Genomic DNA, 27,872 nt, shown 5'->3' on the forward strand with positions numbered 1-27,872 from the left:
CAGTGGGAATCTTTTATTTCAAAGTGTAGTAGAGTGGGAGGGTTGAGGAAATGTTAAGAAACTGAAATGTGGCTCATCAGATTTGACTTGAGTAATATCGTAAAGTGACCACTAGATGGTGCCACTAACCCACTGTGTCTTGTCACTGTGGTGAGCTCAGAGGGACAACAATCTCCTGTGAATTATTGTGCTTAAATGAATAATTATAGCATATAAAAGACTGAATATTCATAAAGACTGACACAAGAAAATAAATACAGGAAGTTTAGCATGTAGGCGCAATTTTCAAGAGAGTAATGGATGCATCAGGTGTACCTGTACTAAACTACATTAATGAATATTTCTGAAAGACTATGGGTCTTCTGTTTAGCTTACAGAACTTCACGTGGTTGATGGTTTGCACCACATACTGAACATGAGAAGTTTTTATGCGTTCATAAAACACTGTGACTAAACATGTAGACTTCTCTGTGAAGCGTTCGGCAAACACTATATAATCTTCTTTCTGTATTTGGCAGAACCTACACGCCCTTTATGGGGCTCTTTAGTTTAAAGTCATGTCACCATAAAATCCATAAGACTTTTAGAGGCTGCAGGGAGAAAACAAATATTCAAACATTGTGCAAACCAAGGTTGAATAAAAGTGAATCTTTGCTTTTATTATTGATTATGAAAATGAACAGGCACCTATTACATGGACCTTGCACATCCCAGAACAAAATGTCAAATATAAATAACACACCCTCAGTGTTGATCACTCACAACAACCTGCAAGCTAAGAGTTCAAACCACATTAAGGAGAAAAAAAAAAAAAAAAAACTTAAGAAAAGAAAACAGAAAAAAAACAAGTCACATCCAAACCCTTGTAACATTTTCACTCTCAAGTTTTTCAAATGTCTCCTGATCTACTGGGTGACTTTGTGTCCCCACACAAACGCTGTCGACTGCATTTCACAATCATTTTCAGGCCCGTCGTCTTGTTCCCAGCGCCGTGACAGCAGACTTTTACAATGAAGCTAATAAAAGAAATCATTGGTTAAATAGATGTCTTTAAGTTATCAATATAGTTTTTGAGATAGCGGTGTGCCGTGGTAATCTCCTCTACAGTATAGAGTATCATCACATTCACTCAAGTTCATTCAGCTAGACCCTGGAAAAAAGCAAATGCAATACAAACAACCCAAGATGTAAAATTCAAGTATCTGTCTGGATGGCGATAATCGTTTCTGTGGGAATAGAGTGATTACCGTCTGATGACTAAAGAGCCACACAGCCTCTGGAGGTGACGTTTGTAATATCCATCCCATAAACCATTGCCTAAATTATGGAAAGACTAAAAGTTGTCACAATGTCTGATGCCAATAAGAAAAAGTAGGGTTTAAAATGGCATGCACCCCCACTGTAAAACTACTAAACTTTTTTTTTGTTTGCTGCCGACCGACTATACACACACCCTTATTAGCAAAAGATGCAGACTAACTTCCAATGAAATAAAGCACTCCTATCATCATTCTGCTATAAAGTAAATGCATCCTCTGCTAGTCTTTCACTTCATCCAACAATTTAAAGACTTATATACAATAGTATCAGACGTGTTATAAGTTTACAACATAACAGTCTCTTTTGGTGAAAATATAGTTAAATTCAAAATATCTGATAAGTATTTTTTTTAGAGGCGATCCTCTTTATTGAAAAAAGTACCTGAGCCAAAACTCTGAGCAGGGGAATCAAACTATTAAGACTCCTTTTCCTCATTCTTTTCCCATTCTGGAGATCAAAACGAAGATTTAAATTAAATAACAAATACAAAAAAAAAATCCTAAATATACTGACCCATCAACACAACTCTCCTTTATAAAGTTTCAGCTAAATTAAAAATAAAAAATCAACCATTTTAGAAGATTAAAGCATGAAATGAAAAAAAACGTCATAAAAATGGATCACGCTACTCCTGCAGACATTCTTTAAATGAAGAGAAGCCACTGCACATCTTCAAGGCCGGACCGGTGAACCCTACACGAGCTCAGCCCAACGTTACGAGGAGACGCACTCTTAGGTCATCTGCTTTTCTGTTTAATTCACATCCGTACTGACATTTTGTCTAACAGCAGAAGAGCTGCAGCCAGGTCTCAGGGTGGAAGATGTTTTACTCTTGATACAGTGGTTACAAACTAAAACCCTTTAACCTGATAAATAAGTGGAGGACCGCTTGGTTACTGTATAACTGCAAGTTGGGGATAACGTTCTAATAATAGTGCCTTTTTTAAACTACATACTTTCACAGTGCATATCATTTAAAACAAAAACAAATAGATGAAGCGTTTTCTCGGGTTGTGATGTTCAGATCCCGTCCAGAAAACGATAAGATTTGGATTTCTCTTTGTAGGCCCAAGCATGCATCCATCAGTTATTATTGCACAACACAAGGACCTTAAAAATGCACCCACACACACACACACACAAACAAAAAAGTAACAATAATAATCTTAAAACAGGAATTATAATTATCTCACTACGACTCCACCTTGCTTGCTGCTTCACTATCTTTCTGCCAAAAACGATCCATCTTGGGTGCATCTAAAAAGTTCCATTATTTTTGCTGTTTATATTACAACTGACTAAAACATGCATCCAACTGCCCGCGTGGGGTGGGGTGGGGGGGAAGGGGGGGAATGCAGACAAGAGCCTCCAGCGCATGGTGTCCATTGTTCCAGTCAAAGGTCAGAGTTCAAAGACTGAATGATTCAAAAGTGCTTTACGTAGGTCAGTAGGACTTCTTTCTTCTACGATTATTACAAAGTTTATACATTAGCATGTATCATCTGTGAAGGAAGACAACAATTATTTAAATGATGTCACTTTTTACAAGCCATTTCTTTTATAGAGCAGGTGGAAAATACTCACCATGATACCACCATTTTGTCTTCTTTGGATTTTTGTTACACGTTCTTACATAAAAGGAGTTATCAGGCGGTCGTCTCTGCAAGAAGAACACATTTATATTTAACAAGCTTATGATTTACATCCCTATATGTGTTCCCTCCCCCCGGGCGGCATCATCACAGGGTTCATACCTTTTCTTTGCAGCTGGACAACATGCTGATGATGCTAAGACAAACTGATTGCACTGAGAGGGCTGGCGACCAATCCTCCGTTAGAATAGATAGACAGATGTGGCCGTTACTATACACATGAGGGTGCACAGGTATATTCTCTCCTGTGAACATTACCTGCAACAGGGAAACAAAGGAAAACAAAACAGCGGTTATTAAGATGATTCATTAAATGTCATAATGATAAGCCTCTAAAAGGTGGACGACTTTAAAGGGTTACTTTGGCATTTTCTCATGTTTTTGTGACCAAGTGACTAATGGGGATAACACTTTGCTTTTATTGCGCTTTAAACATGAGTGAGAGTTGGAGGAAGGAGTGCCGGGAAAAGTTTGTTGGGTTGTTATTGTTATCTAAAAGATTTTTCACCCACGGGGACGAGACTGAACCCTCTTCGTTCAACGTAATCACGCGAAAGGTAAATAAAAACGTTGCATTTCTCTTGTTGTCTCCATAATGTTGTCAGACACTTAGAACAACAATCTGAGCCTTTCAGTGGCAAACAAACACTTTCAGTGGACGTACTTTGACGTTGACATTGGAGTCCTCATCACTGGACCAATTTCAAAATGTGTTTCCCCATTATTCTGTATTTTACACTGAATTGAGGGCATGTTGATGGTCAAAGATACAACTTAGAAGAGCACAAAAAGTGACGATTTTTTCCTTAATGACAGAAAATAATGAGACTTGCTGTATAAGCTCAGGCTTAGCCCTCTACAGCGACATGAGGCTCTGGGATTAGGACAGAGGGGCCGGGATGGGGTGAGAGAGAGGAAGAGAGAATGGAAGACAAAAAAAAAAAGAAGAAAAAAAAGGGACGTGTTCTATAAAAAGTATCAGGAGATGTCAGCCAGTAAAAGGGAGCAAGAGTCATGGAAGATACAGGAAGTGTGAGGAGAAGAGAGGAATTCCAGATTGAGGTGTGGGAGTAGAGAGACGGGGGAGTCAGAGTGGGTGAAGAGGGGAATGAAGGCTAACAATGGGTGGAGGCGGTCTGGCACCAGACAGGGCCTCACAGGAGAGTGCCTCACAGGAGAGTACAGTGCGGAGCGGGGGGGGGGACGTGTTACAGATAGGAGCAGAAAAGTAAAACTGAGCTTGTTGCTTACAGAAAGATCAAATATTTACTGAAACGTCCAATACAGAAATGTCCTGTAGGTAATCTACAAGTTACTATATCCATGTACCATTACAGCTACTCGTGTTCGTCTCCTTTCGAATAAAATAATAAAGTATTTTATTTATTCATTTATTTATTCATTCTATTTTATTTCATTTATTGTATTGATTTTAATTTTATTTCATTGTATTTATTTATTTAAAAAAGAAATTGATTATTAAAATAAATATTTTCCCTTTAACAAGCTGCCCACTTTCTTTCTGATGCAACTGTTGAGTTTGTTTTTTTAAGTGTAACATGAAGAAAATCAACTCTTTCACACAGGCTAAATTTCAGCGACCATAACAGGGCGATACATTCAGCTTTGATTGCCAAATATATCACCTCACGTTCACCATGTAGGTCAACTGAGTCAGGACGACATACGACGAGAAAACCAAGAAAACACAATTAATAATTGCAACTATTGACCTGAGACTGTAGACAAAATGCAGAATAAAGTGTGTTGTAAGGAGCTTAACGTCGCTGTGAGAATAAATGTGGTAGGGTTTCATGTGTAACAGAAATAAGAGGAAACAGAAGCTGTTAATACAAAAGCAATGATCCCAATGTTTGATTAGATTGAATCCCCAGTGAAGCTCCTCTCAACAACAATGCACTGAAGGTCCCTGCGGGGCCCCGAGGACTCCACCAGAGGGCCACTCTGACAGCTTGTCCTTCCTATTTGAGAGGATACGAGCTAAGTATCTAAGTTTATCTAATTTTCTCTACACCTACTCATCCTCTATTTTTAGGTGGCCAGGCTCCTAATGAGTGAAACAAGATTGTGGAGATGAACTAATCCCCTCAACTGTGGCTTCAGACGCAGCCTGTCAGGGACTCCTGGCTCCAATGAGATTCAGCCCACTAACAACTGCAGAGCCGCTGTGCTTCAGCATCACAGTGGATATAAAACATCGTTTACACAGGTAAACCGGCAGCATATGAATCTGTTTTGGAAACCACTTCAATAGTTAAGATCTTCATTCTTTGGTCAACCGTCACGGTGACAACTGCACAGTTTAAACTAAGAGGAACCAGACTGCAGGTCTGTTGGTTCTTTGGTTCATTCAACTAAGCAGTGAAAAAGATTGTCGTAAATTTAATACAAACAATTTCCTTTAAAACTAAACTGAAACGATATTGCCTGGTTAAAATATTAATACAAATGAACACATTTATTTCAGTTTTCTCAAGTTGATTCCAAAATCAAAAGATTTAAATATTAATACCATCCCTACACAGTTCTCCAACCATTACTTTCTGTATATAGAAACTTCTGAGACATTATAGCTGGCCTTAACTAAAAGTCAAATCTAAAATAAAATAAATACAACTTGAAAACTATTATAACTTTGGTTTCCACACCGAGCAAAGCAGCTTGTGGTTGAAGAGAGACGAAGAGCCTCACACTCTCTCTCACACACACGCTCACACACACACACACACACACACACACACACACACACACACACACACACACACACACACACACACACACACACACACACACACACACACACACACACACACACACACACACACACACACAGAGAGAGAGAGAGAGAAACTTACCTGAGGTGAATCAAAAGGATATCGACCACTAAATTTGAAAAGCAGCTGAAATCTCTCTCCTTCGTACAGTGTGCCAGAGGCTCCCTCCATGTCGACAATCCAGCTGGAAGAAAGGCACAATATTAAAAACATGTTAAAATGTCACTCAAACAGAAAGAGTACAAACTTTATACAGAACACAAAAATAAAAAAAAACACATTTAACTTTGTTTACAGCTCAGACTGAAACAGTTTGTCGGCTGTTTTTGACCTCGTAGAGCTGCGACGATTATTCAACTCATCGACTATATTAAATGGAAATGTTGTTTATGAAGGATTATGTTATATATAAATATGTATCTTCACTCTGGAGTAGATTAGTAGGAAACAGAATAACTTGCACATCTCACCATCATTAGAAAAGGCTCATACTGCAGTTAGTGTGCAATCAAAAGCTTTTAGCCTGACTCCATCTGGTGACATTCAATATTCAGCTGGGTTATGACAGCGCTTAGTAATAATGTGATACTCTATTGATCTAGTAGACAAAATCTGTTTTCGTCTCTGCAGCCCGACTACAGAACTGTGCTGACGGAGCCGGGAGGGATTCAGTGTCTTGCTCAGAATGGGAGCTGACGGCACACAGAGGCTGGATCCTGGCGCTGTGATGAAGGACAGTCTACCTGACGGCTTTATAAAACCCAGAGGCTTCACTGGCAAGAAAAGACAAATATTTAAATCCAGTGCTGAACATTTATGTGTATTGCCTGCTCAGAAGAGAGGACAAGGGAGCTCTGATGGCAGCGTCACAATATCTGGCCTAATTTCTTCCGGGTAAGCAGTGCCGACAGGTCACCACTGTGTACAGCCTCGTCTCTCTTTCAAATGTAGCCTCGAGCACTTGATTATTCAAGCCATACATTAGAGGTCAGCCCTGTTTATAATGAACCCTTATAAAGTCCGATGGTCAGAGCGTCTGAAAGGAGCCGTGTTTCCTCAGGAAGTAGAGCTTCGAGGGAGGCAGCAGTATCACTGCACATGATGCTGAGCTACACCTAATGCAACCCACGCTGATCAAAGCCAAAGGACCCCAAGGACATTATGCGCCATTCGCTCAAATTCCCCATCTATAGCCTGGCGATCATATGATCCAGTCAACAGAAATAACAGTGAATCATTTAGAGACAGTGGGGAGAACAAATGTGAGAGACTGCACATTGTTATCTAATGAGCAGCACAGAGACAAAGTGTACTATAAACAAAAGCTATAAAACTAAACACATTTTTATCTCCGTCACAGGCGTCGTCACTGGAGAGGTTTTCTATTTTCTTGATTCTTTAAAAGAATGAATAAGGTTGACTATTTTACTCCACCAGGACACGCTCGAGTAAATCTCTACTAATGTCACCATGACAAAAAGAAAACCCAGGCTTAACAGACCTTTCAACATCAGAGCTGAAGACAAAGACACACCCAGACACGTCAAAGCTCGATGAACTGGTTCATAGACCTTTCAGTCATGTAAACACACAAAAACATTCATTCAGTCTGACGTCGGGCGATTGTTATCTAATGAGGGAGATGCCATTGTAATGGAACATTTTTATTGAATTTTAAACAAGCGAACCTAATATACAAAAGGAAAATTGTAGAGTGCACAGCACATAACTCAATTTAACGGAGAACATCTATGACGGAGGAGCACAGCGAGCAATCTTGTCCCAATCAAACCTAACCCCCACTCGCCATCTACAAGCCAAAGCACCGAATATTAGAAAGGTACTCGTCCTTGGGAGTAATACAGGAAGGTGCTCGAAGTCAGATTTTTATATTTAGAAAAGAGAGAATGGAAATATTTTGAATAAATAAAAAGGGGGATTTAGAAATGGATAAACCGGATATTACATGTTGTATTACTGACAGAAAAACACACAAAGACAAAAGAAGAATGAGGAAATAAGTCTTCAGTGTTACTTTTGTTTGAGTTAGAAACTATCTAAAGTATCTTATCTTTTCAAGGTATAGACAGGACTTGATGTCCTTCAGCCACTAAGAATCTCTCCATCTCAGAGTAATACTGCACGTCTGGCCAAAAGAGAGAAGGACAGTGCGCAGCGTTTGATCGAAGTCTTCCTCTACAGCGGTGCCAAAAGGAGACGAGAGTTCGTTTCTAGGTCAAAATTGAGGATTATGGAAAAGGTTTGGGAAACGTCCCTCCAGTATTTCTCCAGGCGAGGACACGCCCAGAACACGAGAAGCGAAACTCTCCTTCATTTGTCAAAGCACGGATTCACATCTCGATACATACAAGATAGTTTAGCTTTGCACACAGGGGCTCCGTGTGCACGACCTTAAACTGTAGCAGTTTGAATCTACGTCGTCCGACAGTGAAAGTAATGGATCTGTCATTGTTATAAGATTACTAACCACAAGCACTGCAACATGCATTTCATCTTTAAAGTGCCAAACCTTAAGATTTCAGCCCTGCTGGATTCGGGGAAGATATTTACTACAGATCCCTTCAGGGTGCAAAACTAAGTATTTTGTCCAGCGGCCAAATAGCAAAAGAATGTTCAACTTTTACAGTTGAACAGTTGCAGTAGTAGTACCTCACTGAATAGTTGAGAGTGAGCATTCTGCTGCCTACAGCTCTACATTTAACAAGTCACTGTGGCTGCTCCTGACTGTTAGATTACTCAGCGATGCGATATGATATGATATAATATATATATTATATTTTATATTATATATTATATTTGTATTTATAATATACATATATAATATACATATATAATATAAATATATTATATACATATATAATATATATAAAAAATAAATATATATAAAATAAATATATATATTAAATATATATAAAATAAATAAATATATATATTAAATATATATAAAATAAATAAATAAATAAATATATATAAAATAAATAAATATATATATAAAAAAAAAATATATATATATATATATATATATATATATATATATATTTTTCAAACTCATTTGCGGTCACAAAATGACAACTGTCTTGACCCATTTTTGATGAATGATACACACATTGTATGTCCTGTGACTACTTCATAATAAAAGTCAGATAAATGCTTTAAATACAAAGCTGCTGCTGCTGCTGCTGCCGGAAATGTTCTGTTTGCGTGAGCAGTAATTTAATACAACATTTCTTCCGGAAATGTCGCCACAGACTCCCAATTCATAATGCTGCATATAAATATTGCAATACTTTCATCAGTGGCTCAATCACCACAGTGTTACCTCAGTAGGGATGTAACAGACTTATTTAAATGGAAATCTATAATTCTATTACTTTAAGACGGCAGAAGTGCCTCACAATGGTTCTGACCAGGTAGTAACTTTGAAGGTCAATGTTGCGAGCGCACAGCTGAAAGACATTTGAATGACGGAAATGTGTATTGAATGGATTTACAGGACAACTCAGTTGATCCTTACTGCTTATAACACACAATCTGACTCGATCAGTAATCAATCGATAAGGTAATCATGGGCGTTTAAAGGGAAGACACGCAGACTGAAAGGTAAGCTAAGCTGCTTCTGTTCCTTGCTACTCTAACCCAACTCCTGCATGCCAAGCCAAGCAGTAAATATTTTATGAGGATGAACGGTGACACTGTGCATTAAAGACACTCCTGAGAGCTGCCAGTCACTGGAATGACCCCGATTCTACCTCACCAGTAACTGCTGATACAGAAGCTTTGCATCTTAATACTTCATGTTATCGCAACAGTTTACTTGTTCATGCATGTTTCTTTCAAGGAATACTAATACATTTTATTTAAATAGCTTTTCAAAGTACACAAAGACGCTTTACAATAGAGAAACATTTCATACAAGCAACAGACATGTAGTACACACAAGATGCAAAAAATAAGTAAATCTGTAATGCTCTCTTCCAAAACAATCCACTAATAAACTACAATTAATTCAGGACTCTGCTGCCAGGCTTTTACAAGCTTTTTAGAAAGATAGAACATATCAGTGTTAGCTAACCAGTGTCTTTTAGGATTAATTTTAAACCTATTTTAGTTGTTTACAAGGACGGCATACGTTACTAATTCTTTGTTGTTTAATAATCCTTCAACAGCCTCTTAGATCCTCTGCTGCCCTTTTAAAAAATGTATAAAAAACTATAACACAAATAAGAAAATCAGCAGCTTTGTGAACATTTTTAAACGACAATTGAAAACGTATTTATTCAGTCTGTGTTTCTGTGAGGCTCTGTAGACTGTGGCAACAATAAATAATCCATCTATCTTTAACTAACTATTCTTCCTTTTTTTTTATTCTCATCTTTTATTGTTATTATGCCTTCCTTTGTTTTATTTCTATCTTTCCATATTCTATTGTTTTTAGCATACCTGTTCTTATTATTTGCATATCTAGATGCATATCTTATTGAATGATGGTCAGTGGTTCCCAACCCTTTTTTTTTTTTTAAAGACACAAAGCTACAGCCCTATGAGATTAACTCAAGTATCCTTTCATCAGCACCAAATGTGTTCATTTTAATTTATCATTAACTGGATATTATCAACACACTTTTTTTTTCATAAAATGAAACTGTCAATGTTTAGTTAGTTAGAATTTGTACTATTATAAGCAAAAGCTGGACGTTTTATCTATTACTTTCTATCTTTACTTTCTAATACTGTTTAGTCTTCTCTGGTTGCTCACTAACTACTTTTTCACGCAGTCTCAATTCAAACAAAAATAATCAAATTGTTATGGAAAATAATTGTAATTAGTTGAGCTCCATGGCAACGTTTCCATGAACCCTCTGGTAACTGTCCCCCTGCTCAGAAGATGAAGGAACAAACACTTACTGTGTGATGGTGTTTTGTACACTCTTTTCGTTAAGAGTCATTCCTGGGGGTGGATCATTTTGCATGGCTAATAATTCCTTTTGTAGCCTTTTCTGTTGGGGAAAATCAAATAGAAACAAATTTAGCGTGTAGAAAAGATTGCCTACTCGATGCTTCGTTTTATTAAGAGGTCAATAATCAAACCACGGTCAAATATCAGTGATGTTTGTTCATATGATGTATCTTTTATAGCTGTAAATAGTGTACATGTAGTTAAAGCCAAACCCTGACTGATACGACTCGATCCGCCAAATCAAAAGAAACGTTAAATGTTAGACATGAAAACAACAGTTCATCAGATTAATGTATGAAGTTGTCTTTATTTGTTTGTATAAATAATCTAAAATGTGAAGAAAGCGACGCACCTGTTCAGCTCGAGAGGAAACTACAACAGCTCAATCTGCTGCGCACTGGCTCGTTAGCTAGCTAACGACAACGCCAGCCAAACAGCAGCTAGCGCTCATTTAAAATATGAACTTTTAATTTCAACTCATAACATTACATTCCTTGAGTTATCATCTATGTGATGCTGCGATAAAAATACACCACCAGTCATCATTAAATTCACAGGAAGCTGGTTTCTATGTTAGCCTTGGCTCGGTGCTGTTGATGATGATGATGCTAAGTTGTATTGCTAGCAAACACCAGAGCGCAAACAGTTTACAATAAATATCATCGCTTTTACTTTGATGTCATCACTACCTCGAACAAATACATGTACGTAAAGGAAGCGGTTAATAAACTGCCAGGAAAGACCACACTGAAGGTCAGCTGAATTATAAATATGCGGTCGCTGTCAATTGTATTCTTACCTGCATCGACGCCATGATGGAAACCCCCTGCAGCAGCAGAGTGAGGACGCTACGTCAGGCGGTCACGTGACCCAGACAAGTTGTTTTGACAGAGGCCGAGGTCACCTCACGCTCATTTTATTACTATTTTGCGACTTTGTAAACAGAAATTCACAAAATAAAAAAATAAAATAAAGTGTTAAATCTACTGAGGTCATGTGGGTCGATGAGGCATCTGCAATTTCAAGAAACACTGGAGGACAAATATTCAGAGATTGGGAATAAATATTATTTTGGCAGAAATCTTTTATACGCAAATGTCGTTTCTTAACTATTCCCATATTTGCTGCATATCTAAACAAAATAATATTATTACAATTATGAATCCTGATTGACTGCGTGTGTTTATTTTCAAATACATACTTTTTTCGTCTTAAATTTCCTTTTTTATTATTATTGTTGTCGCTCACTCGTTTTTGTTGTGATTTTGTGGACTGTTCTCTTGAATATGTCATGTGCCTTTTTTACAGTGCAATAACCATCTCTTTTTAATCAAGAAGCACTGAGGATAGAACCCCTTTTGGTGATAAATGGTATTGACATTATGAATGCTAAATGCAACAATAAACATAACATTATATGAAAGAAGAAACATCACTCCTACAGGAAAAGCTTTTGGGGACAACATTTTTAAAGGCATTGATTTTGCAGAGTCCTATTACCATATACTGTACATTATTTATTACCAATAAGATTAGACATTGAAAAATAAATTTAAATAAAGTTATTTTACCATTGTATAGTTTATTACATTTTTGGACTAAATAAAATGATATATATTGTATAAAATAAATATAACATAAAAAAAATTAGATTAAAAATGCCATTATACATTTCGAACATGATAAAATAACATACAATTAATTATAAAGATTATATTCTGTTAATGATATGCATATATAACATTATACTGTTCTAAATTATGTTTGTATCACATTGCATACATTATGGATGACCCGTTTGCCTTTAATCATGGCATCTGCTTTTACACTTGTGATAAATTAATATCTTGTTTATGTTGTCAAGAGCTCCCTTTCATGAAGCATGAATGTATAACTTGTTTAGAACCTTTTAGCTTCTCTTTGTACAACGCAGATTGTCTAAACCAGTCTATTTATTTATCTGTCAGCAACATTCAGAGCTTTTTATTCAACTTAACTGTAAAGCCTTTATTATTTTACTTTGTCTACTGTAAATCATCCACGCTAATAACAGGGTTAAATCTGAGGAAATAAAGCAAGCTGACATTTTCAACTGCATTTATTTCCAGAACTATCTATAAACAAAGACATACACGAAGGCTACTAAGAGCTAAATAAAAGCCTAAAGTCAGAAGTGTCACACACACACAGTTTCCATGCCGTTACACTTTTGCCCTAAAAGAGCATTTGACACATCTTATATCTTCCAAACATCATGTTTCAAGCCAGAGCTCCTTCCTGTTATGTCTATAATTATATATAATATGCATTTTAGTGTATACAATCTTTGAAAACTGATCTTTTAAATATTTTAGTTTTGTTTTAACTCGAGCTCAAGCAAAATACAGTTAAAGTTGGATGCAGGTCTTTGTGAAAGTGGTATTGAAAGTCAGCTGTACATGCAAAGTGAGGTAGCCACTGGAAATAAAGTGTGCTCACCAAACAGGTCTTTATTAATCTGGAGAGGTGAGGAAACATTTATGGAGTGGGGACACATTTATCACATTTGGGGGCAAGTGATGCACCCTGCCATTTCCATTTATTACATTAAAATGAAATCCTTTAATACTAATAAAATTATGACAGGAAGCCAGGTGAAAAAAAAAAAAAATAACCAACATGGTGACATACTTATTCATGTTTCATATAAGTAAATGGCGAAAACAATTTAAATATTCAAAAAAATCTAAAACTGTTTTAAGCTGCTACATTACTTGTGTAACTTTAGCAATCCAAAAAGTTTGCAGCCATAAGCAGTTCCAGTGCGATCTCCGGAGCGATGGGGAATTCAGGTATTTCCGTGGAGCTGTTGGTGTAACGGACCTTGTAGGTGAAGTACATGCAGACCTTGGACAGGACGTGAGACGGGATCTCCCTGAAGTTCACTTCGTTGGTTTCATTTTCAGCAAACTGACCTGCAGATGAAGGGTGACAGCAGGTGTCAGAGGTTAGAAACAATGAAAAACACCTTTCAATATTCAATCCTGGAAACAGCCATCAAGATGCTTCCGACTAATAAAATAAAAAACTAGAATTACCGCCTCGCGGTGTTACGCCTCCCCCACAATGTGAAGTTGCAGTTTTCATCCATGACTGTTTAAAGTGTCATCACTTCATAATTTAATCCTAGTAGACATTTGTGTGAAATTGTCAGTTAGTGTGCGATCATTTTAATTAGTGGCATCATGGTCTATGAAGTCGGTTCTACAGAACAAGCTGTGACCAGTTTTCAATTAGGTCCAGAGGTCCAGTTATATGGAACAGCTTTTCTGCTTCACTGCAGTCAATCCTCATTTGATTAATAAAAGAAGATCTTAATGCAACTTCTGTTGATGGCGTACGGTACGATTTATATAAAAAAAAAAAAAAAAAAAAAAAGAGTATAAACGCAAATATTTGTTATTGTAATCTTTAATTTTCTTTCTCTCTTTGATCTCTAATATCTCTGCTTTGGAAATTGTATTCTTTTCTTTCTTTAAAATATTTTTAAAGTATATGTCTGTTTGTAATTTGTTAGTGGGGATAAAGAGTACAGCTGTCTCATGTTAGGTGGGTTCCTTTTACAAGCCCTCAGGGTTTCCTGTGCATCTTCTGATTTTATTGTAATTTATTCTCTCTTGCTTTATTTTATCATATGCACAATTTTATTTAAAAAATGTTTAATACGAGGAAACAAAGCCGCTGTATGGAGGGAGACTAGTGCCATCAACTGGACATGCCAAATAAACTCGATTAAATAAACACCAATACGTTAATTATGATCTTAAACTAGCAGACTCAATCTCCTGCATAAATCTCAAGCAAGCAAAGCTTCCCCACTGCACACCTTTCCTCTACACCTTACAGGATGCAGGCCGGTAGTGTGGGTACACTTAATGGAATGAGCCACTACACCAGTGATACTAATGTAGCTACTTTTTAATGCCCAGTAAAAATAATCTCAGGTTACACATCTCCACAGGTCTTAAAACAGCACTGCCTTAAAGTATCCAAGCAAAAGGTTTGTTCAATATTACCTTCTACAGTTAACAATAAAGTCATAAATATCTGAGTGGCACTAATGGCCAAAAAGCATAACGCTCCGACACTCCTTTCCAAACCCTCCAATGCTCAGTTTATTGTCTGGTCTCGCGTTAGGCCCTTAGAAGAGCAAACCTGTATAACTGGCAACATTCAGCAAATCATTTCAAGCGTAACGCACCTGGACAAAACTAAGTATTTCAATCTACAGGTATATCCAACCTTCTTGTTACTGATCGGTGTTGATTCTACAACATGTAGCTGAACCTCTTGTTCAAGCTGAACTTGGAAAAAGTGGGTTTAAATGCTTTGCTGCATACAAATGGAACAAGCTCCAAAAACATATGAAGTTACATTCTCTTATTTCACTTGAACATTTAAAAAAAAAAAGTTGTGCTTATGTATTTTTAATCACACTTGTAAATTCTTATTGTCAAAATGTATTATGTATGTCTGAATTATCTGTGCGTCTATGCTTGAACTGTATGCGTTTTTTTTGTACACAGGTCTCTCTTGAAAAAGAGACCAACAGGAGTCCAGCAGTGTGGATAGAAATCATCATGAGCTAATCCTCCACTTGTTTCTGACAGCTCCTAAAAATGTGTCACATCGTTGCCTTGTAAACTGGACTTCTTTACCACTCAATGTGTGGAGGATTTCATTTATTCGTTACCTATGATTTCAGTTATTATAATAATAATAATAATAATAATAATAATAATAATAATAATAAGAAGAAGAAGCTTTATTTGTATAGCCCCTCTCATACAAGAATTGCAGCCCAAAGTGCTTCACGTAGTACAAGATTAGACAGAAGAGCATTTACAGTACAATAATCACAGTGATGATATAGTCGAAATAATATAATATAGCAGAATTAAAATTGTATAATAATAGCTGAATTAAAATAGCAGATAACGCGTTATGGTTTCCCCAATTGTTAGTTGTGTTAAACTTTTAGACTTCTCTGGTCGATACTTTACATCCCTTTGTCCCCTTTGTCCCCGTTGTACAAAGTAAGTTAAATCACAATCGTCACTGAGTCCCAGATTTCGTTTATGGTAAAAATCCAGATAAAACCATTAAACATGCTGGTTTAACCTTTTCAGTCTAAGGCAATATTTGACTACTCGTCTTCTCTGCTGTGACTCGTATGAAATACCTCTGTCAAATATCTCTTAGGTCAAAGGACTTCAGTTAAAGTAAAATAGCCTTTAGTTGGCTGTACTTTGAGTAATTTGCCTGAATCCTCACCTGGTCCGCTTAACATGGCTTTGATAGTCCCAGATGTCAAGGCGTGTTCTCTTTTCACTATAAATTCATGGCCATCTGAAGAGATCAGCTTCACATACATGGCATCTGGCCCTTCACAGCCGCCGTAGGTTCTCTCTTCACCGTCTGTGAAGCAACACATATTGACAATCTCAAACAGGTGGAAGACAAATGTTACACATTTGGCCAACTGTAATACTAACAGTTGTTACTTTGGAGATAAAGCCAAAAGAAAATTCTATTGAAAGTTCTGTGAGTGGGCACACGCACACCACCAGGCATTTGATGAATGCATGAAAACACCACAACCGTATGCATTAATGGGAAGGTCAATATAGGACAGGACAATATAAACATACTTTCACAATCTCTCTATTGTTTTATGTGTTTTTAAAACACTGAATTGTTTTTTTAAAAGTGCTGTATAAATATAGTTACTGTTATTATATCATTATTAATAGTAATATAATCAGTTAATTACTTACCCATCCTGCTCCGGGATTTTAGTTTACCCTGAAAGGAAACACAGAAATACAAGTTACAATCCATCACTCGCACCAACACAGTATAAAGTGACCTAGGCTGGAAAATGGCTGTAATGCTGTCATGTTAAGTAATTACTTGTAAGATAAATAATTACGTTAAGGATCCTGCTAACAGTTAGCTAGGCCTTACATTTAGTTTTTTTGTGAATTTGTGACAGTCACCCTGTAACGTTGAGCCAGCACAAACAAATTGCTAACGTTACCAGTAATGTACAACAGCGTAACGTGGCTACCGTTGACATAAACCTGAATAACTTAAGTTACAGCTGTCACTTCACTGCACAGATCCAGTTTAAAGTTGGATGAGTGCTAATTTCTTTCTCTATCCAAAATGTTTTAAGCGAGTCGGCGTTAGCTAGCGATGGCTAACAAGCTAACGCCTCGCCAAACCAACGATAACGTTGTTATTTCTTTTTTCAGGGCATACAATTAATATCGGATAAACAGTCCGAGACACACAAACACACAACTTGTAACCACAAACACAACATTATTACTTACCACTCTGTAGAAGAATGAGGAGTGGAGGATTGCGTTTCAGCTAACTTTAGCCACCAGGCTGTTGATACCCGGAACTAGTTTAGATGAACACCCTCCGCGATAAATGTCTTCCGTGGGATTTCCTTTGCAGAGAGAAACGGTCCCCTTTACTACACACCCTGCTCATCGCGAAAAAACAAATAATATGAATTTAATATTTAAATTTTCCAAAGAGAAAAATATTACTTATGTTATTATCACAACATGCGCAAGAGAAAATGTAACATGCAAAGCAGAGGCTATTTCTGGATAATGAACATTAGGCATCTCCTCTGTCCAAAAAGGACAAAACAACTACAAAGAGAAACAAAACGACTACAAAACGGGCAAAATATCCACAAACAACAAAATAACAAAAGGACAATGACAAAAAGACACAAAATGACCACCAAGAGACACACAATGACTACAAAGAGAGTCAAAATTCCCACAAAGACACAAACGACTATATAGTGATGCACAATGACCACACAAAGACACTAAATCACTACAAAGACACTAAAAAAACAACAACAAAAAGAGGATAAACAATTATAAAGTCTATGTTTTGCTCTTATGTATAGATTGTGTGCATGTGGTCGCGCTTATTTCCCAACCATGCCATGTTGGTTGGAATACACAACCAAGCCTGCGCCCGTTCACGTGTGAGTTGCTGCAACGCTTCGTAATTTTCTTTGTATTTAAACGTCTAAGATTGAAAGAAAATGCCAATCTTGTGCGCAGTGTATAATTGTTGTAATAACGCTACTCGTGACCCAGAGAAACGGTTCTTTAGATTTCCTAAAATTATCAAAAACAACGATCCACAAAAGAGGGATGAATTGCTGTCTACCGAACGCCGTAAGCTGGTTTAGCAACATAACTCGTGAGGATTTAACAGAAGAAAAAGCACAATTCACCCGTGTGTGTGTGGCGACCACTTTATATCTGGTAAGAGCTCATGCTAAAGCTATGTTTTCAATGTTTACGTTAAACATTTGTGCTTATGATATACCCGAACACTGTAAGACCTTACTTATTGCTGACTGGTAAATAAGGCACTTTCTTTACATGTGATGGAAGCCATTTGCTCTTTTCTTCTGTGCATGTTTTTGTTTGTCTTATTCTTGAGCCTACTTCACTTGTGAAAAGCACAAATCCTCAATATAATCCGACGGCTTTAGCGTGTACGGGTCAAGGCCGCACATTTGGACTTTTTCTCTGAATCTTGCCTTTGCAGAGGACTCCAGAGAGTCAGAATACTTTGAAGAAGTCGGAGTTGTTGTTGTTCGCTTTAGACGCCATTGTTGATTTGTTTTCCAACCAACATGGCGTCGCACGCATACGTCACACAGTTTTGTCACGTGTTTGCACACTACCTATTGGGCCTTTTCCGTCTTTGTGCCCAGAGGCCCAGTGTCTCATTATCCACCCATGGTGTCACGAGATAATACGTTTAGATAAGAAGGGGGAAATAAGGACATGAATGTTCATGGATGGCCTTTAAACCAGTGTACATTTGACAAGTCATCTTAGCTCTTTAATAAAATAAAAGAGACAATACTGTCCTGTTAAGCCTGCAGGGGGCGCCTGTATTTCAGGTTACCCTCCCTCACTGTCTCCACGAGCTGTGATGAGTGAGAGCAGGTGCTGATTGGACATGACAGAGACATTTTGCCCATAAATCTGGATTCAAGAAAGAATGGAGAGAGAGAGAGAGAGAGAGAGAGAGAGAGAGAGAGAGAGAGAGAGAGAGAGAGTGTGACATGTACTCTGCTCTTACTCAATCAATTCGCTATATTTTCATTTTATTTTATGCACAGACATAACACTGCATTAAGTCCAGATAATGAAAAAATGGAAATGTGACAGAAAAGGTCAAGAAGTCACAGACTCAACTTATGAGAAAAACATACGGTAACAAATAAGGAAAAACTAAATGAACATAATGTGTAAACATACAATAACAACAAAAAGCACACAACATGAGCAGAAAAATAACCAATCAGTAGACAATCCAATAAAAACAAAGAAATACATTAAAAAACAATAATAATAATTATAAATAATAATTACAATAAATTAAAATATACACGTCAAGAAATAATACCTTTTATTCTCTTTATTGAACCTTGTAAACTTACAAACTAAACTTAAATTAAAGGGTCCAGACTGATAAAAGATATAAATCAAATAAGCAAAAGAAAAAAGTGTTATCTTAAGATCCTTTATTTATTTATATATTAAAATTACACATGAATTAAATATGATGAAAATGTCCTTTTAAAAGTTCTAAGGATAACAAGCTCTCAGTATAAAACCCCCTCCCCATATTGTGCATAACCTTGCAGTGTCATCCACAAACACCAACATTTTCTCAACCAAGTAAATGTTTGTTGTTTGCACCAACACGCGACCAAAGCAGCTAATAAAGTCTCTTGTAGCAGGTAGTGTGTCTGCAGAGACGGCTGAGATTAAGTGGGCACATACTGTAGTCACGATCAGGTTCAGAATGTGACTTTGCCCTGATCCTGCTTCTGTCATGCAGGAAAAGTGATGACTGCTGAAATGTGAGGCTTGCATATGGACGCAGTTATCTGAGCTGGGACACTAAGAGTAGACTGAGCGTGCCAGTAAGCTGTGTGTAATGCTCCTCATAGAAGACGTGCGGAATTTCCCCTCATGTTGTTGTTCATGTACACACAGATATGAAAGAATTGTAGACAGAGAAGATGATTTGTTCTGGCTCTGCTCGTTGTCACAGCACATGTCGATGGTGACTCCTGCAGAGGTGACACCTGACCTGGTATTTGTCTTACAGTAATACCAGGCTTAGCTATGCTGTCAGTTTGTGTTCCAGAAAGTTCCAGTAGCCTCCTGCCTGTTGACTCACACACATACACACTTAGATACACAACCAAAAACAATCACTGACCTTCCAGTCCCCCATTACACCATTAGTGCTTATGATCAGAGCAGGCGGGTGGCGGCAGCCGCTTTGATGTCTCTCTGATACGACTCCCCTCGCTGCAGCTGCTCTCAGCTCTATTTTGGGGAGGCTGCTGTGGGCCCTTAGAACAGGGCTTCCTTAACACACACACACACACACACACACACACACACACACACACACACACACACACACACACACACACACAATGCATTTAAACAATCTTGCCTTGCCAAATGACTTCATCCGTCCCTTTAACACATCTCAGATCTCACTTTCTTGCACATACTCAGGCCATTCTTTAAATGGTGGGATGCAGTTAACTTGCTAGAAAAAGAAAGCCACTTGTCCATCTTTATGGTTGTTAGTTTTATTAAATGTTAATGTGTGCTGCACATGGTTTATATTTGTATAGGCTTGCAGATACAAGGATGTTGACTTACTCTACTTGTGCTCACAGTGGTGGAAGAAGTGCTCAGATCTTTTACTGAAGTAAAAGTTCTGCAGTGTAAGTTGTTATAGGGCTGGGAGAAAACTCTAAATTATATTTTATCGTCTTTCAATGGAATTGTATAGAGATTAAATCATATATCAAGATATCGTGATACACAATTAAGTCGTCTAAATTGATAATAACGAGCAGCCGACATACTAACTCAAACTTCTCAGAAAATCAAACTCAGTTAAATCAAAATATTGTCTTAATTTAATTTCTCTGTATTTGTGTGCAAGCATGTAAACACAGTCAGTGTATAGCTGGAAATATATTTTTATTTCTTCTCTATATTTTCACTTTAAACTGTTAATTTGTCATTTTGCACAAAGTTCTTTATTAAAAAGGAAAATATTTAATTCACATTGGAGAATATAAAACAGGCTGTGGTTACATCATATAGACTTTTTATTTATTGAATTAACAGAAATCATGCAATATCGTGATATATCGTTATTGAAATATGAACTGACCTATATCTGTACTAAAGTACAGTACTTGTAAGTGTACTTAGTTACTTTCCCCCACGCTTCACTATACCGATGGGTAAGTAGACTCGCCCTTTCAATAATTTGACCAGCATACCAACATTTCTGCTTCTTCTTACCACCAGCTTCAACCTGAGTCGGTCAGATGTCAATCATTTATGAGGAGGACAATAGTTGAGTTGAAGAGGCCCCGAATGAAACCAGGTCAGAGTCATGATAGGGAGAGATGGGGGAGGAAAGTCTTTGGGCCTTTCTTCCGTGAAAAGAAGGAAATGCTTGTCACAATGAATTTGAGGGTGCTGTCCCTTTGGCCTGCAGCGAGACACAGTGCCCCGCAATCCTCATGTTGCTCCTAATCTCATGATGAACCTTTGCTAGAGGAGCATCGTCGGCAAGCCACGGCACGTCAGACAGTCACGTCTATAAAATGATTATATGTAATGTAATTAATAATGAGTATTTATTTCAATCATCTGTCTCGATCAGGTGCAGAATGTGACTTCGCCCTGATCCTGCTTCTGTCACTCAATTATTCAGGAAACTCATTACACAATTTAACAATAAAAAAAGTTGGTCTCACATCTATAATGAATGATAAACATGTGTTATAAGCTGTTTATAGAATTCTATAATTATAGTTATAAGCACTCAATATTCATTCATGCTTTATAACAATAATTATAACACATTTTACTGACATTTCTGTTTTTTGCAGGGATCATAGTGTATAATTCCCATAGTTGTAATAATTATATATTTTAATAATGCATTATAATGTGATTATAATTTACCCTAAGTGGTCAACGCAAAACAATATAATATGTAATACATTTAATTTAAAGCCTCCAGTACCCAGAGTCACTTATAATGACATTATAAAGTATTATAACAGTACAAAGAGGCTGAAAGCATTGAATGGCTGAGCAGACAGATAAGTGGACATGACAAGCGTTTACTCTCAGCAGCTCGAGGCTGATGCTCTGTTGCTTGTTTGAACTCTATGACTCAGACCGCGATGATAAAACCTCACATGTCGTTAGACAAACAGGACATGAAGTCTTATATCAAAAACGGCATGTGGGAGCGTTAGCATGAGACAGAAAAAGAAAGTGCAGCATGTTTATTTTATAATCATTAACTTTAGATGATGAGTGATAGCTTTATGGTGTTACGGCTGAGATTTGTTTGTGTAAATATAACAGACGAAGTGATGCTATGCTAAGCTAAGCTATGTCAGGCATGGAAAGGGGATCTGCTTAATACTGATGTCTTAGCAACAAAAAAAACCCGATATCCCCTCACTGCTTACAAGCCTTAATCCAATTTTAGAAGCACAAGCAAGTTGCGTTTGAGTGAGAAGGTGGAGGCTCGCTCTCAGAGCGCGAGGTTAAATATACACACGAGAAACTCTTGCTTTCATCTGACATGCCAGACTTTTTTATACTGAATGTCCAAGCCAGTCCTTACAGACACATATACTTATGTTGTTATATGTAATAATTAGGGCTGTGAAATTAGTGCGTTAATTTAGATTAATTAATCAGAGAAACATTAACGCAGATTAATCGCGCTCTTAGATGACCCATGACCCTTTACGTCACCACGCGGCGCGGCCACAGCAGCCTCGTCAACATGATGAAGCAGATGAGAAAACGTTACTTGGCCCAGTGAATGGAAAGTTTACATTGAATAAACTCCCGGATGTAACTGTTGATGCTCCGTTCTGTGAGATTCCTGCAGCAGAGAATGTTCGAACCATCGGAGAACTTCAAACTGAAATATCACCTCAACGCAAATCACTTAGCAGCTAGCTCGGAACTAGCCAGCACCGTCGCTGATGCTAAAGTGAGCGACCTGTCTCGTCATCTCTCGATCAAGTGTTCAGACACAGAATGAGTCGGTCTACCTGAGACACATTAACAACTCCATCATAAATGTATTGCAATGGACTGCAGGTGGTAGAGGACAGGGGGCTAACGGAGGCTTTACACATGGCGTCAAATGACACAACTTTTAAAGATATTGTTTATTGTGCAATGAAAGATGTTATGCCAGATTTTAATTGCACTTTATGTCAAACTGTTGCTCTGTGTCATACCTGTCAACATTGGAATTTCAAAATTAAGGAAATTTTTTGCCGGACTCCGCCCATATTTTAACGGATCTCAGCCACCAACGTAAACGTAAACACATAAGGGACGGGTATATACATTCAGGAAATACATGTTTATTTAAAGTATGTATTACATGTACAGACATGTTTATAAGATTTATATATTTTATTTATTAGTTATAAGTTATTATCATCAATTTATTTGATGATTGATGAGTTGTGTGGCTTTTGTTTCCCCCTACGAGTAGCCTACTTCCTTGCGATGGCAGAGTCGGGAAACATGTCCGCTACACTGCGACTGAAATCAACGCAGAAGCTGAAGGCTACATTATTTTTAACGCAAAGCATCGACATCTTTCCCTCAGCTTTGGTCACTTGGTCTGCCTCCGACACAGTTCTTGTCACACATGAAGTCATTGACAGTGTATGTTTTTGTGCCTCTTGGCGTGCTTGTGCTTGGACGATTTTTCTTGCTGGCGAACATCGCTTATTCCGCCGTGTGCAATGCTAACATCTGAATGGCACACTTTACAAAAACCACGAGTTTGCCCGACTCTACTTTTAATAAATAAGGGAAGGTCTCCTCCCATTTGGTACTTACATAAAGTTTTAACTTGTTTGGCAGGTACAACTGCGTCTCCATCTATCTCCCGTTCACTGTGACTCTCATCCATATGTTTTAGTCTTCTGTGTTGTTCCTGTTTTCTTCTTCTGTGTGTTTACTGGCAGATAATGTTTTTCAGCTAAAGTTAAACATAATACTGCCACCTGCTCTACCGGAGGCCACTTTACACTTTTTTATAATAGGCCTATTTTTTTTTTCTTTGAAAGGTTAAAAATACGGGATAATTACGGGAAATATTTAAGCGGGAGAAAAACGGGATGGAAGTAATAATACGGGATAATCCCGGGAAAAACGGGAGGGTTGACAGGTATGGTCTGTGTTGTCTAAGATAATTGTGGCATACAAGATATTGGAGAAATAGTATTGAAATAAAAGACATGTTGACCAGTTCATAATGCTACTCATTGATTCACTCATCTTCCAAAATCCATATGCAATTCATTTAGATTAATTAATCACAAAGCATGTAATTAGTTAGATAAAAAAATGTAATCGCATGACAGCCCTAATAATAGTATGTTATAACACAGAATAACAGGTGTGAGCAGTCATATACTAATTATTCAGGTTTAAATCTTATTCATTTTATATGATTGAAAAAAATCGGAATATTTCTGCTTCTAGATTGTCGTCTTTTAAAGGTAGACTATATTATGTAACTTCTCCACATTCAAATGTCTAAAAAGGTCTGTGTTATATATTTAGTTTAGTGTTCCAGAGAAATGTGTAATGTTCCTGAAGGTAACGTTTCCTCTCTTTCCTGTCATGGTGTCATCAGTCCTGTGTTGTATATGTAGTGAGACAGAGAGATGTGTAATGTTCCTGAAGGTAACGTTTCCTCTCTCTCCTGTCATGGTGTCATCAGTCCTGTGTTGTATATGTAGTGAGACAGAGAGATGTGTAATGTTCCTGAAGGTAACGTTTCCTCTCTCTCCTGTCATGGTGTCATCAGTCCTGTGTTGTATATGTAGTGAGACAGATAAATGTGTAATGTTCCTGAAGGTAACGTTTCCTCTCTCTCCTGTCATGGTGTCATCAGTCCTGTGTTGTGTATGTAGTGAGACAGATAAATGGGTAATGTTCCTGAAGGTAACGTTTCCTCTCTCTCCTGTCATGGTGTCATCAGTCCTGTGTTGTGTATGTAGTGAAACAGATACATGGGTAATGTTCCTGAAGGTAATGTTTCCTCTGTCTCCTGTCATGGTGTCATCAGTCCTGTGTTGTATATGTAGTGAGACAGAAAAATGTGTAATGTTCCTGAAGGTAACGTTTCCTCAATCTCCTGTCATGGTGTCATCAGTCCTGTGTTGTATATGTAGTGAGACAGAGAGATGTGTAATGTTCTTGAAGGTAATGTTTCCTCTCTCTCCTGTCATGGTGTCATCAGTCCTGTGTTGTATATGTAGTGAGACAGAGAAATGTGTAATGTTTCTGAAGGTAACGTTTCCTCTCTCTCCTGTCATGGTGTCATCAGTCCTGTGTTGTATATGTAGTGAGACAGAGAGATGTGTAATATTCCTGAAGGTAACATTTCCTCTCTCCTGTCATGGTGTCATCAGTGCTGTGTTGTATATGTAGTGAGACAGAGAGATGTGTGATGTTCCTGAAGGTAACGTTTCCTCTCTCTCCTGTCATGGTGTCATCAGTCCTGTGTTGTATATGTAGTGAGACAGAGAGATGTGTAATGTTCCTGAAGGTAACGTTTCCTCTCTCTCCTGTCATGGTGTCATCAGTCCTGTGTTGTGTATGTAGTGAGACAGATAAATGGGTAATGTTCCTGAAGGTAATGTTTCCTCTGTCTCCTGTCATGGTGTCATCAGTCCTGTGTTGTATATGGAGTGAGACAGATAAATGTGTAATGTTCCTGAAGGTAATGTTTCCTCTGTCTCCTGTCATGGTGTCATCAGTCCTGTGTTGTATATGGAGTGAGACAGATAAATGTGTAATGTTCCTGAAGGTAACGTTTCCTCAATCTCCTGTCATGGTGTCATTACTCCTGTGTTGTATATGTAGTGAGACAGAGAAATGTGTAATGTTCCTGAAGGTACTGTTTCCTCTCTCTCCTGTCATGGTGTCATCAGTCATGTGTTGTATATGTAGTGAGACAGACAGATGTGTAATGTTCCTGAAGGTAATGTTTCCTCTCTCTCCTGTCATGGTGTCATCAGTCCTGTGTTGTATATGTAGTGAGACAGAGAATTGTGTAATGTTCCTGAAGGTAACGTTTCCTCTCTCTCCTGTCATGGTGTCATCAGTCCTGTGTTGTATATGTAGTGAGACAGATAAATGTGTAATGTTCCTGAAGGTAACGTTTCCTCTCTCTCCTGTCATGGTGTCATCAGTCCTGTGTTGTGTATGTAGTGAGACAGATAAATGTGTAATGTTCCTGAAGGTAACGTTTCCTCTGTCTCCTGTCATGGTGTCATCAGTCCTGTGTTGTATATGGAGTGAGACAGATAAATGTGTAATGTTCCTGAAGGTAATGTTTCCTCTGTCTCCTGTCATGGTGTCATCAGTCCTGTGTTGTATATGTAGTGAGACAGAGAAATGTGTAATGTTCCTGAAGGTAACGTTTCCTCAATCTCCTGTCATGGTGTCATCAGTCCTGTGTTGTATATGTAGTGAGACAGAGAAATGTGTAATGTTCCTGAAGGTACTGTTTCCTCTCTCTCCTGTCATGGTGTCATCAGTCATGTGTTGTATATGTAGTGAGACAGAGACATGTGTAATGTTCCTGAAGGTAACGTTTCCTCTGTCTCCTGTCATGGTGTCATCAGTCCTGTGTTGTATATGGAGTGAGACAGATAAATGTGTAATGTTCCTGAAGGTAATGTTTCCTCTGTCTCCTGTCATGGTGTCATCAGTCCTGTGTTGTATATGGAGTGAGACAGATAAATGTGTAATGTTCCTGAAGGTAATGTTTCCTCTCTCTCCTGACATGGCGTCGTCTCCCCTTTGAGCAGCGTCAGTGTTGTGTTTGTATCCAGTTTTAAGACATTTTTTACATCTTGGTGTTTTTAACTATATATATATTTGAAGCGGATGAAGGATTTTAGTCCTTGGACGTCTGGATCTTAAGTTCTCAGAGAAACAAGCTGAGCAAACGTTAGCGGCAGCCGAATGTTTAACCTTTAAATCAGAGGAGAGGAGGAGACCTCAGTGGAGGATTCTTCACCCTAACCCAAAAAACCCAGGGTATCGTAAGAAAACCTAACCGGGAGAAGCTGACTGCAGCATCTTCATGGTGGTGAAGACAACAACTCCCATGATTCAATGCTATTTCACCAAACTCTGTCTTTGGTATTGTCTCGATTGAGCTAAAATGTTGGTTAAATTCTGATGTAATCAGACAGTAAGCACAACAGGAAATATGGAGGTCAGTAAAATTGACTTCTGGACATGTCCATATATCATAAGATACGTCGTACGTGATCATCGTGACCTAGTTGAGCAGGTAGAGTTGCTGCTAAATCCACCATTGCTGAATATAAACAAGATAATTGTAGATTGTCCACTCTGCTTAAACTCAAAGCTGTCACCAGAATGTGTTAAAGAGCTTCTATGAAGGCAGGATACGCTTATAAGGTTTTGGTTTATATTTGTCGAGGACTGCATGAGCAACCAAATTGTATCCAGCATACTGTGCCATATCAGAATAGTAACAGAGATATTCTATACTATCACTGACAAGTTCGGCTTCACAAGTGAAGCGCCAGGATTCAGAATATTCCTTCAGAGGCAAAACGTCTATGATGCTATAATCAGCACGAATATTGACGCCTAACATAATATGTGAGACAAAGTAAACTACTAATATGTTATGATAAACAAAGCAATTTGAATTATGAGCTGACATTTACTGCTCCAGAATTTACACTACGAAATTGTGAGATCAGAAAACTGTGTGCAGGTTTGTTATGGTGTGTCTGCTGGCGTCGGGGCAGAGGGCACAGCATGTGCACAACATGGCAGATTCCAGGCAGGTGCCACTGCTGCCGTAACTCTACACTAATCCCAGGCTCATCAGCAGTGGAAACAGTACAAACTGACCCCAGACAAACTG

At 37.9% G+C, this 27,872-nt stretch overlaps 2 protein-coding genes across 3 annotated transcripts; both read right to left on the reverse strand.

Moving 5' to 3' along the window:
- Window positions 1-633: 633 nt before the first annotated feature.
- Window positions 634-11,628, reverse strand: ube2wb (ubiquitin conjugating enzyme E2 Wb). 2 transcript variants are annotated; one of them, XM_029457775.1, is made up of 6 exons: window positions 11,545-11,628; window positions 10,694-10,785; window positions 5,849-5,951; window positions 3,075-3,230; window positions 2,905-2,980; window positions 634-2,822 (listed from the first exon to the last, which is right to left on the reverse strand). In XM_029457775.1, exons 1-6 carry the CDS (start codon window positions 11,557-11,559, stop codon window positions 2,809-2,811), a joined length of 456 nt encoding a protein of 151 aa, XP_029313635.1. In that variant the 5' UTR covers window positions 11,560-11,628; the 3' UTR covers window positions 634-2,808. The 2 variants fall into 2 exon arrangements, with proteins under 2 accessions (XP_029313635.1, XP_029313636.1); XM_029457776.1 differs by lacking the exon at window positions 11,545-11,628 and adding an exon at window positions 11,098-11,492.
- Window positions 11,629-12,825: 1,197 nt separating this feature from the next.
- On the reverse strand, window positions 12,826-17,247 carry eloca (elongin C paralog a). The gene is made up of 4 exons (XM_029458314.1): window positions 17,123-17,247; window positions 16,562-16,589; window positions 16,059-16,202; window positions 12,826-13,699 (listed from the first exon to the last, which is right to left on the reverse strand). Exons 2-4 carry the CDS (start codon window positions 16,563-16,565, stop codon window positions 13,509-13,511), a joined length of 339 nt encoding a protein of 112 aa, XP_029314174.1. The 5' UTR covers window positions 16,566-16,589; window positions 17,123-17,247; the 3' UTR covers window positions 12,826-13,508.
- Between the last annotated feature and the right edge of the window lie 10,625 nt (window positions 17,248-27,872).

The sequence above is a fragment of the Cottoperca gobio genome, chromosome 20 (assembly GCF_900634415.1).
Source record: "Cottoperca gobio chromosome 20, fCotGob3.1, whole genome shotgun sequence".
NCBI classification, from domain to species: domain Eukaryota; kingdom Metazoa; phylum Chordata; class Actinopteri; order Perciformes; family Bovichtidae; genus Cottoperca; species Cottoperca gobio.

Coding starts and splice junctions, on each gene's coding strand:
- ube2wb (XM_029457775.1), bottom strand. Junction 5,952..10,693: donor GTACAAAACACCATCACACA/GTAAGTGTTTGT, acceptor CCTTTCTTCCAG/CTGGATTGTCGACATGGAGG. Junction 2,981..3,074: donor TGTCCAGCTGCAAAGAAAAG/GTATGAACCCTG, acceptor TTCTTCTTGCAG/AGACGACCGCCTGATAACTC.
- eloca (XM_029458314.1), bottom strand. Junction 13,700..16,058: donor AGCCATGTTAAGCGGACCAG/GTGAGGATTCAG, acceptor CTTCATCTGCAG/GTCAGTTTGCTGAAAATGAA.